Source organism: Cyprinus carpio, chromosome B13, assembly GCF_018340385.1.
Source record: "Cyprinus carpio isolate SPL01 chromosome B13, ASM1834038v1, whole genome shotgun sequence".
In the NCBI taxonomy this organism is placed as follows: Eukaryota; Metazoa; Chordata; class Actinopteri; order Cypriniformes; family Cyprinidae; genus Cyprinus; species Cyprinus carpio.
This window is the reverse complement of record NC_056609.1, coordinates 3,190,486-3,203,452: the sequence shown is the minus strand read 5'-3', so window position 1 is coordinate 3,203,452 and position 12,967 is coordinate 3,190,486. Positions and strand designations below refer to the sequence as shown.

Genomic DNA, 12,967 nt, shown 5'->3' with positions numbered 1-12,967 from the left:
GCCCTCATTAGTGTCTACCGAAGAGGATTAAACCCCACGCTTCGTCTCCAGCTCGCCATTTATAATGACAGTTTAGGATTAGAAAAAATCATGCAACAAGCTCTCAGAGTCCATCTAAGATCGCAATTCTGCTACCGAGAAGTTCGCCCCAGTCCCCGTTCCACACCAGAGGATATCCAACGAATCCCCAGAACCCGAGTCGGGGAAAATGCAGGTGGAAACCCGTAAGCTGCCCCAAGCAGAACGCAACCACCGACGAGAACTGGACCTATGCCTCTACTGCGGAAGCGAGGGACATGTGTTACGAATGTGCCCGTTTCGTCCTCCCTGATTAATGGTGAGCTCAGTCCTTTATCACCCTTCCGTTTCAACCCCGTTAACCATAGTTGTCACTCTCAGGTCTCGAGATTTCGATGTTGCAGCCATGGCCATCGTGGATTCCGGTTCAGCAGTCAACTTTATATCAGGAAACCTCGTCAGAACACTCAGGCTTCAAAAAACCCTTACCTCCAAGTTACCGCCACACCGACCTTGGGATTGTGCAATTGACATGGTCCCAGGTGAAACCATTCCAAAGGGTCGGATATATTCGTTGTCCATCCCAGAACAAACAGCCATGCAAGAATAAATCAAAGTGGCTCTGAAACAAGGGTACATCCGACCTTCCACCTCCCCAGCTGCCACCAGTTTTTTCTTTGTTCCAAAGAAGGATGGGGGTTTACGACCCTGCATAGACTATAGAGCCCTAAATAAAATCACGGTAAAATTTAGCTACCCACTCCCGCTAGTTCCATCCTCCCTTGAACAACTCCGTAATGCCCGCATGTTCACCAAACTAGACCTCAGGAGTGCATACAATCTCATCAGAATTCGGGAAGGAGATGAATGGAAGACGGCGCTCATCACCCCCGCAGGTCATTATGAATATCTGGTAATGCCGTATGGCCTAGTAAACACTCCCGCTGTATTCCAGAGCTTCATGGATGAAATCCTCAGAGTTCCTGAACCGCTTCGTTCTTGTATACATTGATGACATCCTCATCTTCTCCAAAAACCAAACGGAACATCAACGTCATGTCTCGCAAGTGCTCCAACGGCTCCGCGATTTCTCCCTGTTCCTGAAGGCGGAAAAGTGCGTGTTTCACCAGACTTCCATCGAGTTCTTAGGTTACCACCTCAGTGCGGAAGGAGTCAGAATGGATGACCGTAAGACCCAAGCCATTACCTCCTGGCCCCCTCCCAAGTCAATCAAAGACTTACAGAGATTCCTGGTTTTTGCAAACTTTTACCGTTGATTTATAAACAAGTACAGCATGATAACAGCCCCGTTAACATCACTCCTGAAAGGGAAACCGAATCACCCTCCACTGGAACCCTGAAGCTGAACATGCTTTCCAAACGCTCAAAACCGCCTTTATCACTGCTCCGCTGCTCCAGCATCCAGATCCTGAGAAAAAATTCATTGTAGAAGTGGACGCTTCAACGACAGGCGTTGAGGCTATCCTGTCACAGTACCCTGAAAATTCATCCAAACCCATGCCGTGTGCCTTCTTTTCCCGAAAGTTATCACCCGCGGAAAGAAACTACGACATTGGCAACCGGGAACTCTTAGTTGTGAAACTCGCCTTGGAAGAATGGAGACACTGGTTGGAAGGGGCCAGACATCCATTTCTTGTCCTTACTGACCATAAGAACCTCCAGTACTTGAAAGAAGACAAGAGAATTCACCCTCGCCAAACACAATGGGCTCTGTTTTTCACCCGGTTTCATTTCCAGATAGCCTACCGTTCTGGATCAAAGAATATGAGAGCAGACACTCTGTCCCGCCTCCACGCTCCAGAGGAAACTTTAGAAAATCCTGAGCCCATTTTACCCACCAAATTATTTGTCAATCCCATCCAATGGGACCTCGACGAACAGATCCGGGAGCTATCACAAGACTTACCCGTTCCTCCAGAATGTCCCGCAAATAAGATCTACGTACCTGAAGATCTCTGCACTTCTCTCATCTACTCCGCTCACTCCTCCATTGGGACAGGTCACCCCGGCGTCAACAAGACATGCTCCACACTTCAACAAAAATACTGGTGGCCGGGAATGCTGAACGATATCAAGACGTTTATTCAGGGATGCACACTCTGCGCCATAAGCAAGGTACCACGCCAATTACCCTCCGGAAAACTAGTCCCGTTACCCATCCCTCACCGCCCCTGGTCCCACATCTTTGGAGCCTCTACTTAGCCTGGGCAGAATACACCCAAAATTCCCTCCGACAAGCATCCACAAACATGACTCCGTTCCAGTGTATCCTAGGCTATCAGCCCCCACTGTTCCCCTGGTCCGGTGAGCCCTCCGAAGTCCCTGCTGTAAATACCTGGATGCAAGACAGTGAAAGAGTTTGGAATCAGGCACACCACCACCTTCAACAAGCAATAAACGGTCACCGACTATCTGCTGATGCTCACCGTCACCAAACTCCCACTTACCAACCTGGACAATTGGTATGGCTCTCCACCCGTGACATTTGATTGAAGCAACCCTGCCGTAAGCTAAGTCCAAAGAACATCGGTCCCTTCCCAATAGAAGAACAAATCAATACAGTCACTTACCGCCTTCGCTTACCTGACCAGTACCGGATACACCCCACCTTTCATGTCTCCCTATTAAAACCCCATTACTCACCTGTTTCTGTTCCCTCTGCAGACCCGGTCCCTGACGAAAACCCCCCAGTACCACCCGTAGAAGCTGAGCCCATCTACACAGTAAAGGAAATACTGGACTCCCGATGTCATGGTGGTCGACTCAAGTATCTGGTAGACTGGGAGGGTTATGGTCCCGAAGAAAGGTGTTGGGTACCTCATCATGATATCCTTGATCCTAATATGCTCACCGAATTCCATACTCAGTATCCAGGGAAACCAGCTCCATGACCCCGCGGCAGACCCCCACGATGTCGGAGGACAAGGTCCGCTGACGCGGACCCTGGAGTGGGGGGGTAATGTCAGGGAACAGTCAAGCCCGGTCCCATCCATCTCACAACGATCACGTTCACCTGAATACTTATCACCCGCACCTGTTCACCATCAGCAACCTCATCACAGGAACAGTATAAAACACTCACCACAGCCCCAGTTCAACGTCAAGCCTCCAACAGGATCAACCGATGCACCGCAGATTCTATGACGTAAAGTATACTTACCTTTGAACACTAACCTCTGTGTCATTATTCTACTGCCTCCAGAATTCCTGAGCACCACCCCGTGGCCTGAAATCCAGCTATTCCCCGAATCTCCTGTGTTGTCTCCGAGCCTGCTTGATAGCCTCCATTTCTGAGAGTGATCTGTGGAAGAGACAAGTATTAACGATCTGTGACTGAGTGGCACTGACATATCTGCAAAAGACTTACTCACCTGCTTACACCCCGCACTGAGTGATTTGCACCGAACCTGCACCTGAAAACATTGCCTACTTATCTTGCATTTACAAGCTTGTAAATAAAGTACTGTGCTTGGATTCACTTACCTCTGGCTCTTGTCTATGTCCTGACAATTAGATTTTATCTGACTAAATTTACTGTAGATTTAGTTGACTAAAATCTTATGATATTTAGTAGTCTAAAACTAGACTAAAACTAAAAACAGTTCAGGTGACTAAAATATGACTAAAACTAAATGGCATTTTAGTCAAAAGACTATGACTAAAACTAAATCAACCTTTGCTGTCAAAATTAACACTGTATAAGTGGATCCCAGACCTGATGAGTTCCATAACTGAATAATTTTTAGCCTGATTCTGATTGGGATGTAAGTATGTTTCTTAAGAGCAGAAGAAGCTCTTTGTACTTTGAGGTTTGTCAGGTCTCAGGTCATTCAAATTTCCTGTGTTGCTGATTGCATGTCAAGTCACCTCTTGGAGGTCTAGATGCAGTAAACCTTCTTCTGTGGATTACAGCCACACCAGACAGTTTCTCAGCCACTTGTTGATAACTCACAAGTAAATGCAACGTTAAGTAAATACAATCTCGAAGGGAAGTTCATGACCAGACTTCTGAGGACAGTTTATGCTGGAATTCATTACAAACGAGGGACTGCAAGATGTTTACACGATCAAGTGTCGGAAATGATCTTTTTAGTGTTAAGACGTTCTTTCACTTTAAATCTGAAAATGTTTTGCATTTAAAGGGGTCATGAACTGCCGGTTTTTTAATTATTTTGTAGCCTACTGTTTTAAGATTTCTACATCAAAAACACATCATTTAAAAGTAATGAGCTATTTTCTGTCCTGTTTTTAACCCCCCTCATCAGAATGCTCTGTTTGAATAGATGTGGAGGATTGTAGACTCTGAAGTAAACGCCCACTGTTGTGATTGGCTAACAGCTTTGTATGTTTGACAGCGTACATTCCTCATAGATAAACACTGTTGTGATTTAGGTCAAAAACGCATAAATACTGGTATATCAAATTCTGTAATAACAGACGAAGCAACATTGATCACATAGTGAAAACAACCAAGGACCAGCTGACGCAGTCTGGAACTTATTTAAAATAAAGTCAATTTACTCTTTCCAGAAGGAAGGCAATGAAAAAATGTTTTTTCCACAGCTTGGAACTGTGTTGTCTTCAAAGCATCTTTATCATTTGGTTTCTGTGTAGACCTGTTCATCTCTCTTGTAAAAACTACATGCACAAATCGGTGGGCGGGGCTTAACAGGCAGTGATGTTTAACCAGGCATTGATCTTTTTCTGTGGAGGCGGTGCTTATCCACACTATTACCTCATAGAGTAGAACATTCCACAAGCTGTCATTTGGCAGATTGGCTTCAGTATAAGCTTTTCAAATGCAAGTTTTTAGACTAAGGAGAACGTTTTGAGTTCTGAAACTTACAGGATGTTTTTATAGTACGATGACCTCTTATATGTCAAAAGATCAAGGGAATTTTTATTTCTCAGTCCATGACCCCTTTAAATTAAAGCAGACATGGTGGAAGGATCATTTAGATGCAGAAAAGGACAAAACGGTCAAGTGTGAAACTCCGGAGGCGAAACCAGCAGTTGAGTCATCTGAGGCTCATGCAGAGCTTAGCCAGGGCTCTGGCACCAAATGCTGACTCACAGAAACAATCCTGTCATTTTAACCGGGAGGTCATTGACATGGCTCTTGAGGTGAGAGTCTTGATTAGCATGCAGTGACACATTTCACATCATATTAGTTCATTTCACTATTATTGCATGTATTTTAGGTGTATGATGCGCACATTGAGCCATCCTATCTGCTGTAGATATTAATCGAGAAAATGTAAGTTGGGATGACAGGGAAATGACTGGATCTTAAGAAGGAAGGCATTAGAGAAAGAGAGGAGGGAGTGTGACATCAGCCTGAAAAACAGAGGCTGAGCAAATTTTTTACAACTTTATGAAACACTGCAAAGACAAAATGTATATTTTTAATTACATTCTTTTTGTCATAAAATAACTTCACCATGGTCTTCACATTGTGCATAAGAACACCGGCGAATATCACAAAGAATTATCGTTTTCTTAAAAATCAAAAACTCAAATATAACTGCACATATGAACTTAAGATATACATGTGGCATGTAAACAGCCATCAGACATTCCAGTCTGTTTGAGAATAACAGCAGAGATGTTCAGTCAGACTGTGTTGAGTTTGGTCACAATGAGGACTCGTACAGACTGGTCAAACGAAGAGCAAACACAGAGCCCCTGTTTGTCTGGGCTCCAGTCAAGACTGGAAATGGGTTGTGTGGACAAAGTGACGTTCTGCAGGAGGTTCACCGAGCCAGCGACGCCCATGTCTACATCGTCAGCACCCTTTTTAGTCCTCTGGGCTGGATACTCACTGTGACAATACAGAAACAATGATCCATCAAAAAGGGGACAGTAAGAATACTAACGAAGCACTCTTCAGATGTTAAAAATATTCTCTCAAAGAAATCACTTACTATTTCCATAGATGCAGATTACCGGCTCCACCAGCTGTCATGAAGATGTCGCGGTTTTGAGGCAAATGCCTCACTTGCCATATTGTAGACTTATGAGCCTGAAATACAGATGAAATACAGAAATGTTAAACACTCTCAAAAGAGTATTAAGAATAATAATACGCCGTTCACACAGTTTTTCAATGTAAATGTGCGCTCGCATCTTTATTCAATTAAATATTCCCTTCAAATATTTATTATATATTGTATTGAAACCTTACAGTTATCAAATGGCTTTAGATGAATTAATATAAGCACACAAATCTTATATCATACTTTTATGCTGCTTTTCCATAATTTTATAAGCTTGAAATGTAACTGCATGAAGTCAAAAGAAATTGACTGATTTATTCATGTGAAGAATGATCATGACAATCAAAACCAAACAGTCAATATTGGCTTCCGTTAATGATCCTACTCTGTTTAAGCTGAGCTGAGTCTGGCCTACCTTTTCCGACACTGAAGCGAAGCCTTTGGTGGGGTGCTGGGTCCTCATGTCAAACACATGAAACTTGCCCTCTAAAGATGTTGCCACTAGTTTGTTCATGTTGATGTCTTTTCTGTCAAATTCAACAGAACACACCTGCCAAAGACAAAAGGACACAGAAGGTTTTCTTTTTTTTTTTTTTTTTAATTATCTGTTACACTGCATCTACTCAAAACTAGATTGCTCCCACTATAATGAAGCACTATATTCCTGCTCAGCCACTTTACAATCCCTGGCCATGTGAAATTGAAATCAGATCTGATTACATTTGTGGTCTTCAAATTTAAATCACCCTTTATTTTTAACCATATTTCTACACAGGCAACGTTCACATGCATTTCAGACAGAATGAGTGAATGACTAGATGACACTGACCAGGGGCTATCTGTAGATGAAGTGTACTTGAGCACACAGTGAGTGTTCACTAACCAGACAGCGATCAGCTCTCTACTCAGGCAGCTAGACAGCACTGATTAGGTGTCCAGAGACGTTTAATAATGTACACTGAAATAGTTTTGAGGAAACAACATGCAGAAATCAAAGGTAGTTATGTAACGAGCAAAATCAGTGTTGGGGAAAGTTACTTTTAAAAGTAATGCATTACAATATTTTACTCTGTAAAAAGTGTAATTCATTACTTTTTTATGTAAAGTAATTACTCCATTATGTTACTTTTGCATTCATTTTTGTCACCTGGGCTGGGATTGCTAATTTGTTTTTAATAACAGAAAACCCAAAAGTTATATTTTTGGTGACTGTAAAGGCCCTTTCATACCAAGAGTGAAATTAAAAAGCCTCAGGCTGAAGAAAATGCCTCTGCACTTAATCCCAATTTCTCTCAACACAGGGACAGGAAAGTTGTCAGTGAATAAATTGGAAAACAAAGTAACTTGCGTTACTTGTTTGAAAAAGTAACTGATGTCTTCAGAAAAGTTTAGATGGTATTTTTTTCATCTTGTCTCTGTATACTGCAAGCAGTGTTTATTAGCGCAGCGGCAATCTGGGAAACGCTCCATCGCTGCTGTTTCATAAGCGCCCCCTGCTGTCAGAGACTGAATCTGCGCCTCATTCAGCCCAGCTAATTTAAATCAAAGACTGCTCAAGATGCATGTCTGCAGCATTTGTGTTTGGAATATGATTAAAATGCAGTGGTTGCTTCTAATTGTAAATGGAAAGAGCACAGGTAAAGCCTTAGTTTGTTAATATGAAAATATACAAAAATACTTATTTGATTTGAGATTTTGTTTTAAAATTTTAATTTAGTTTTGTTATTTGACATATGTTTCCATTTCCCAAAAAAATGTTTTTAATGTCTTAAATCTCTAAAAAATGATTAAAAATCATTCTGTGAAATATCTTCAATCGCATCACAACTGTGAATCGTTACCTCCCTAATCAAAGCTCATCCAAGCCAAACATGTGTTACCCACTTACCCCGTTTTTGATGTTTGTCTCCCATCGTAAAGACATATTTCTGAGATCAAATAACTTGATGTCACCGTTGTCGTAGCCAGCACACACACAGCGGTCCTGGTCATTGAAAGCATGACCTGGAGACAAAACACGCTAACTTCAAAACACAGACACACAGATTTGATTTGAAATTACATTCTTCGATTTCCCTTGCAGTATTTAAGAGCCTTAAACTTCTGAACAGATTTCAGTGTGAGTTAATGAGGCAGCTTCTGCTCTTTTCAAAAAATGAACTTGTGACTTTCCAGTTGTTTGTGACTGGTTTTATCAAATTATGGTTATAGAGACTGCATTCACAAAGGGCATTAACTGCAGTAGTTTAAGAACTGTATTATTTTCAATGATGTTTAATGAAATGAAACTTTGGATTGACTGAGGAATGTTTTTCCTTAAATGACCTTCTCAGAGTATAAAAAGGGTTCAGAAGGACGATAACGCAGGGTTAAGCACACTATGAAAAGCCCTCATGATATTTTGAGATTTTGCATGACCATGAGAGAGTCAAACCTTTATTCCTATGTTTTAATGGGACACTACAATATGAGTCACAAAAACACCCACCGAAAGCAACGGTCCAGCAGTCTCTCTTGGTTTCTCCCTCCATGGGCTCCATGTTGACCACGGGCGTGTCTTTCTGCCTGGAGTCCCACACTTTGACCGTGCCTGTTAATAAAACCCCACACACACGTGATTATTAAATGATCACGATCAGACGAGAACAAACAAAACGTGCACTGAGCGGGATGATGACATCACTGTCTGCTGCGGAGCCGCTTCTAGCTGAAATGAATTTGTTTCATAATAAATGAGCTTTCCACATTTATTGAACTGAACTGCCTGGAGCTGAACAACACCATACGGTCATTCCTCACCTGCTTTGAAACCACCTGTACTGCATAAAGCACCACAGAAACAAATAATAATAATAAAACATCGAGAACAAACATTTCAGTGTCAAATAAAGTGCAGTGTCCATGTATGCGTGATCAGAAGTGGTCAAAGTGAGTCTAGTCACCATCTCGGCTCCCGGTGACGATCTCAGGGGCCCCGTCACCGATGCCCAGGCCCCCCACTCCATCAATGCTGTTGATGATCTCCTTGTGTGCTTTCACCGAGTACACCGGGCTGTCCGGCACCTCCAGATTCCTGCAAAGCAAGGGTTGAGCTCAGATCGCACATCACTGCAGCCGTAACACCCCACCGTCACCCTACCAAACATTGAGACTGCCGTCGAAGTCCCCCGTGGCCAGATGCCTCTGCTGGAGAGATGTGGCTCCAAACGTCCCGCACTTGATCGGCTTGGCTTTCTCTATCTGCAAGAAAGGACAAAAAAAGAGCAGGATCAGAAAACATAGTGCTGTCAAATGATTAATCACGAGTACTTGCATCCAACATGGTTTTGTTTACATAACATGTGTGTCTATTGTGTATATTTGTTATGTATATATAAATACACACACACACATATGCATGTATACGTTTAGAAAGATAATACGTTATGTTTATATATTTAAAATATATTTATATAGAATGTAAATTATAGGAATACCATTATATACATGCAAATATTTTCAAAATATGTACTGGATGTGTATGTATGTATATATATATATAATATAGACAGTACACACACATACTATGTAAAGAAAATCTTTTATTTTGGATACGATTAATCATGATTAATCACTTTATTTTTTTATTTTATTTGCTGTCAAAAATAGCCCCCAAGACAGACTAAAGACATGTTATTCCGTGTCTCTGAACGGGTTTTTAATAATCACATTTCTAAACTCGTTACGGCTGTAACTGTTTATCACGAGGGAGAGACACTGATCTAAACATAAACAAACCGCTTCGCTGTTGCCATGACGACCAGGCGGCGTCTGACGCTGATGATGGAAGCGGCTCGGTCTGCACCACTGATCTGTATTATAGATGATCTGTATTATAGATGATCTGTATTATAGATGATCTGTATTATAGATGATCTGTATTATAGATCAGTGGTCTGCACATGTTTGCTGTCCCGCTAACGCGGAATAATCCTGACCTCTCTGACCAGCTGCAGCTCGCCGCGCTGGATCTCGTAGATCTGCAGGACGCCGCTTCCTCGGGCGAAGTTTCCCATGCACACAAACTTGGCGCTGCAGGGAATCCATCGGCTGTCAAACACCGTGTAGTTCAGACTCTTCTGGATGTGCGCGATGATCTGGGGCTTCTCGAGCGACGCGGACATGCTGCTCTAATTATCAACTCAATTACCCAGCGGGACCCTGTCGGTTTAAGCAGGAGCGAGTACAGTAGTGCTGCTCAAACAGTGCGCTCGTGTGTTTCCTAGTGCGACAAGGACCCTCCCACAACACATAGCTGGCCTACTCCTAGCCTGAGCAAAATCAACGGCACATCTTTACCAGGCGGATAGACTATAATATATTGCATGCAATATATATATATTTTTAAAAAGATTACTTCTTTTAAAATCATTTGGGCAGTTAGCATGGAAACATATGATTATTTTAATAAGTAGTAGCATCTGGCACTGACTGGGCAGCAATAAGGTCCTTTCCGTAACTTGGCCGAAGCCATATGCTCGTGGTAAACATCTCTGAGCGACTGTAACGTTAGTGTTTAAAATCCGTTTTCGCGATGGAGCCGCTGTCAGACACGGACTGCGCCGGAAGCACAGACACATTTCAGGAAGTCAAATCAAAGAGGAGTCAGAAGCGCAAGCGGGCCGCGGCGGACGCGGAGATGCAGCCAGAGGAGACGGTAGCGGCCAAGAGACCGCAGTTCCCGGCCTTATCAGGAGACCAGCTCGCGGTAACTCCCCGCTCGTGTGCGGCGTTATACTCCGAGCACGACACGAAACCGTGGGAACGGGACACGGAGACCTCTCTTCACAACGCGCAGTGGTTAGGGTACTTGTGGTGGTTGCTAAGGTGTTGCTATGCGATAGCTAGGGTACTCGCCGCGGTTGCTAGGGTGCCGGGGCAGTTGCTAAGGGGTTTCTACGATACCCGGGACAGTTGTTAGGGTGCCCTTAAATCTGGGCAGGGCTTGCTTGTTTGTTTTTAATATATAGAAAAAGTTATTTTACTAATGTAAAAGACCTTTCACAACAGGCCGAAGGAAATATAGATTCAGGTGTGTACAGCAGAGAAGCAGCTCAGACAATCGCGTGAGGAATATGACGCAGGAGACCAAAGTTCAGCACTATTCAGAAATAACACGAAACACAAATGTGTGATTTTTCATTAGTATGGCTGAATTGGATCAGTAGCAAAGACATTGGTTAATAAAATGAGATTAAATACAAACATTATGTTTGTCTTATTTAACGTATTTAATTATTGCAGGTTTGTTTATTATTCTGAGTTTGCGTTTGATTGTTTTATTCATTTTGAGCAGCGCTGAGTGAATACATGTTCATATTTACTCCTGATTTCTCTCAACATGGCAACACGAGAAACACAGTAACTGCGGTTACTTGTTTGAAAAAGTAACTCCGATATTTCCTTTTAAATTAATAGTAATAATAATAATGCACTACTTTACTAGTTGTTTAAAAAGTAATCTGATTACGTAACTTGTTACTTGTAATCGGTTCTCAAGCAAAGCGGCTCTCGAGTCAAGAACCCTTTCAGAGAAGCATTGCTTTATAAAACAGTCAGAACTTATCATTTTCACCTGAAGCCACAATGCTGTCTGATCAGCGACATCTCATTAATGAGTGAACGTGAAAAAAGTTACTAAAGTTAGAAAAAAACCCTCGCTCCGTGTTAGACTGAGACTTGTCACAGGATTATGGATTTTGATTGCTTCCATTGTCCTCATCTGGATAAAAATGCTTTGGTTAAAGCGTCTGCTAAATGACTAAATGTAAATGTTTTTAAACGGCTATCTCTCTTGAAAAATAATTGTAATAATTGCAGTGTTTCATTCTCTTGTGCTGTTTTGAGAACTGTGTCTGTATCTGCTGCAGGTCAGAATGGAGTGAATGTGTTGTGAGGGTCAGATCTCTCTCTCAGTGAAGCTGAGAACTGAAGCGCTGTTGTTCGTTTCAGGGAGGCGAGGTTGAGATGCGGAGGGTGCCTGTTCCTGCTCACCGTTACTCTCCGCTGAAAGAAAACTGGATGAAGATTTTCACCCCCATCGTCGAACATCTGCAGCTCCAAGTGCGATTCAACCTCAAAACCAGAAACGTGGAGATTAAAGTAAGCGCTGGCAGTTATTATAGCTTGTGTTATGAGTGGGGAATGAATGATCATCTCGAGGAATGTCAGATCATTTCCAGCAAATGAAGTGAAGTGCTGTTGTCTTGCAGACGTGCAGAGAAACGTCAGACATCGGTGCTCTGACCAGAGCTGCTGACTTTGTGAAGGCGTTTGTTTTAGGCTTTCAGGTGGAGGTGAGTGTAACCAAGATTATTTCTGTTCAGCAGAGCTGGGAGATGTGTCGAGTATTCATAATCAAAATGATTTTTATTTTATTTTTTAAACATGGATTCAAAATGCTTGCATTTCAGTGCAAACACATGACCATTCAAAAGTCTCTTCTGCTCTCCTCTTCATTATTTCTGTGATCAAATCTGAATTTTCAGCATCATTACTGCACTCTTCAGTGTCACACGATTCTTCAGAAATCATTGTGATATACTGATTTGCACGATATTATCGGACCGATATCGGAATCAGCCGATAATGGCTTTAAATGTAAATATCGGCATCGGCCCGATATAAAAAATTATTTAACACATTATTTAATACATTAACTCACATGTGCTCAGGGTGTGATAGTGATTAGATCACGTCAGCAGTGAGGCACAAACATGACACTTGTAAATTAAATAATTTTATATATACTGATTTATTCATTAATGTGTAATATGTTACATTTTTTAAACAAATCATAACCTCTAAAAGATTTTTCGAATTTTTACAACTATTTTGCTTTAGACCATTTACAAATGTTAAATCTTAAAATAAAATGTTAGGGTTAGCATTGC

At 42.0% G+C, this 12,967-nt stretch overlaps 2 protein-coding genes across 2 annotated transcripts in view; one reads left to right on the top strand and one right to left on the bottom strand.

Moving 5' to 3' along the window:
* Nucleotides 1-5,424: 5,424 nt before the first annotated feature.
* Nucleotides 5,425-10,386, bottom strand: LOC109071476 (dynein axonemal assembly factor 10-like). Its single transcript, XM_042736252.1, has 8 exons — nt 10,013-10,386; nt 9,175-9,275; nt 8,978-9,108; nt 8,524-8,625; nt 7,924-8,039; nt 6,451-6,585; nt 5,964-6,061; nt 5,425-5,860 (listed from the first exon to the last, which is right to left on the bottom strand). Exons 1-8 carry the CDS (start codon nt 10,196-10,198, stop codon nt 5,653-5,655), a joined length of 1,077 nt encoding a protein of 358 aa, XP_042592186.1. The 5' UTR covers nt 10,199-10,386; the 3' UTR covers nt 5,425-5,652.
* A 122-nt stretch (nt 10,387-10,508) lies between these two features.
* The window catches only part of LOC109100523 (RNA-binding protein PNO1), a 5,507-nt gene continuing 3,048 nt past the window's right edge, over nt 10,509-12,967 (top strand). The window contains exons 1-3 of the mRNA XM_042736253.1: nt 10,509-10,782; nt 12,027-12,176; nt 12,287-12,370. Of these exons, the coding sequence (XP_042592187.1) occupies nt 10,609-10,782; nt 12,027-12,176; nt 12,287-12,370 (408 nt within the window). The 5' untranslated portion in view covers nt 10,509-10,608. The remainder of the gene's footprint in view (nt 10,783-12,026; nt 12,177-12,286; nt 12,371-12,967) is intronic.

Coding starts and splice junctions, on each gene's coding strand:
- LOC109071476 (XM_042736252.1), bottom strand. CDS start 10,198: ATGTCCGCGTCGCTCGAGAAGCCCCAGATCATCGCGCACATCCAGAAG. Junction 9,276..10,012: donor AGCTGCAGCTGGTCAGAGAG/GTCAGGATTATT, acceptor CCTTTCTTGCAG/ATAGAGAAAGCCAAGCCGAT. Junction 5,861..5,963: donor AATCTGCATCTATGGAAATA/GTAAGTGATTTC, acceptor GTATTGTCACAG/TGAGTATCCAGCCCAGAGGA.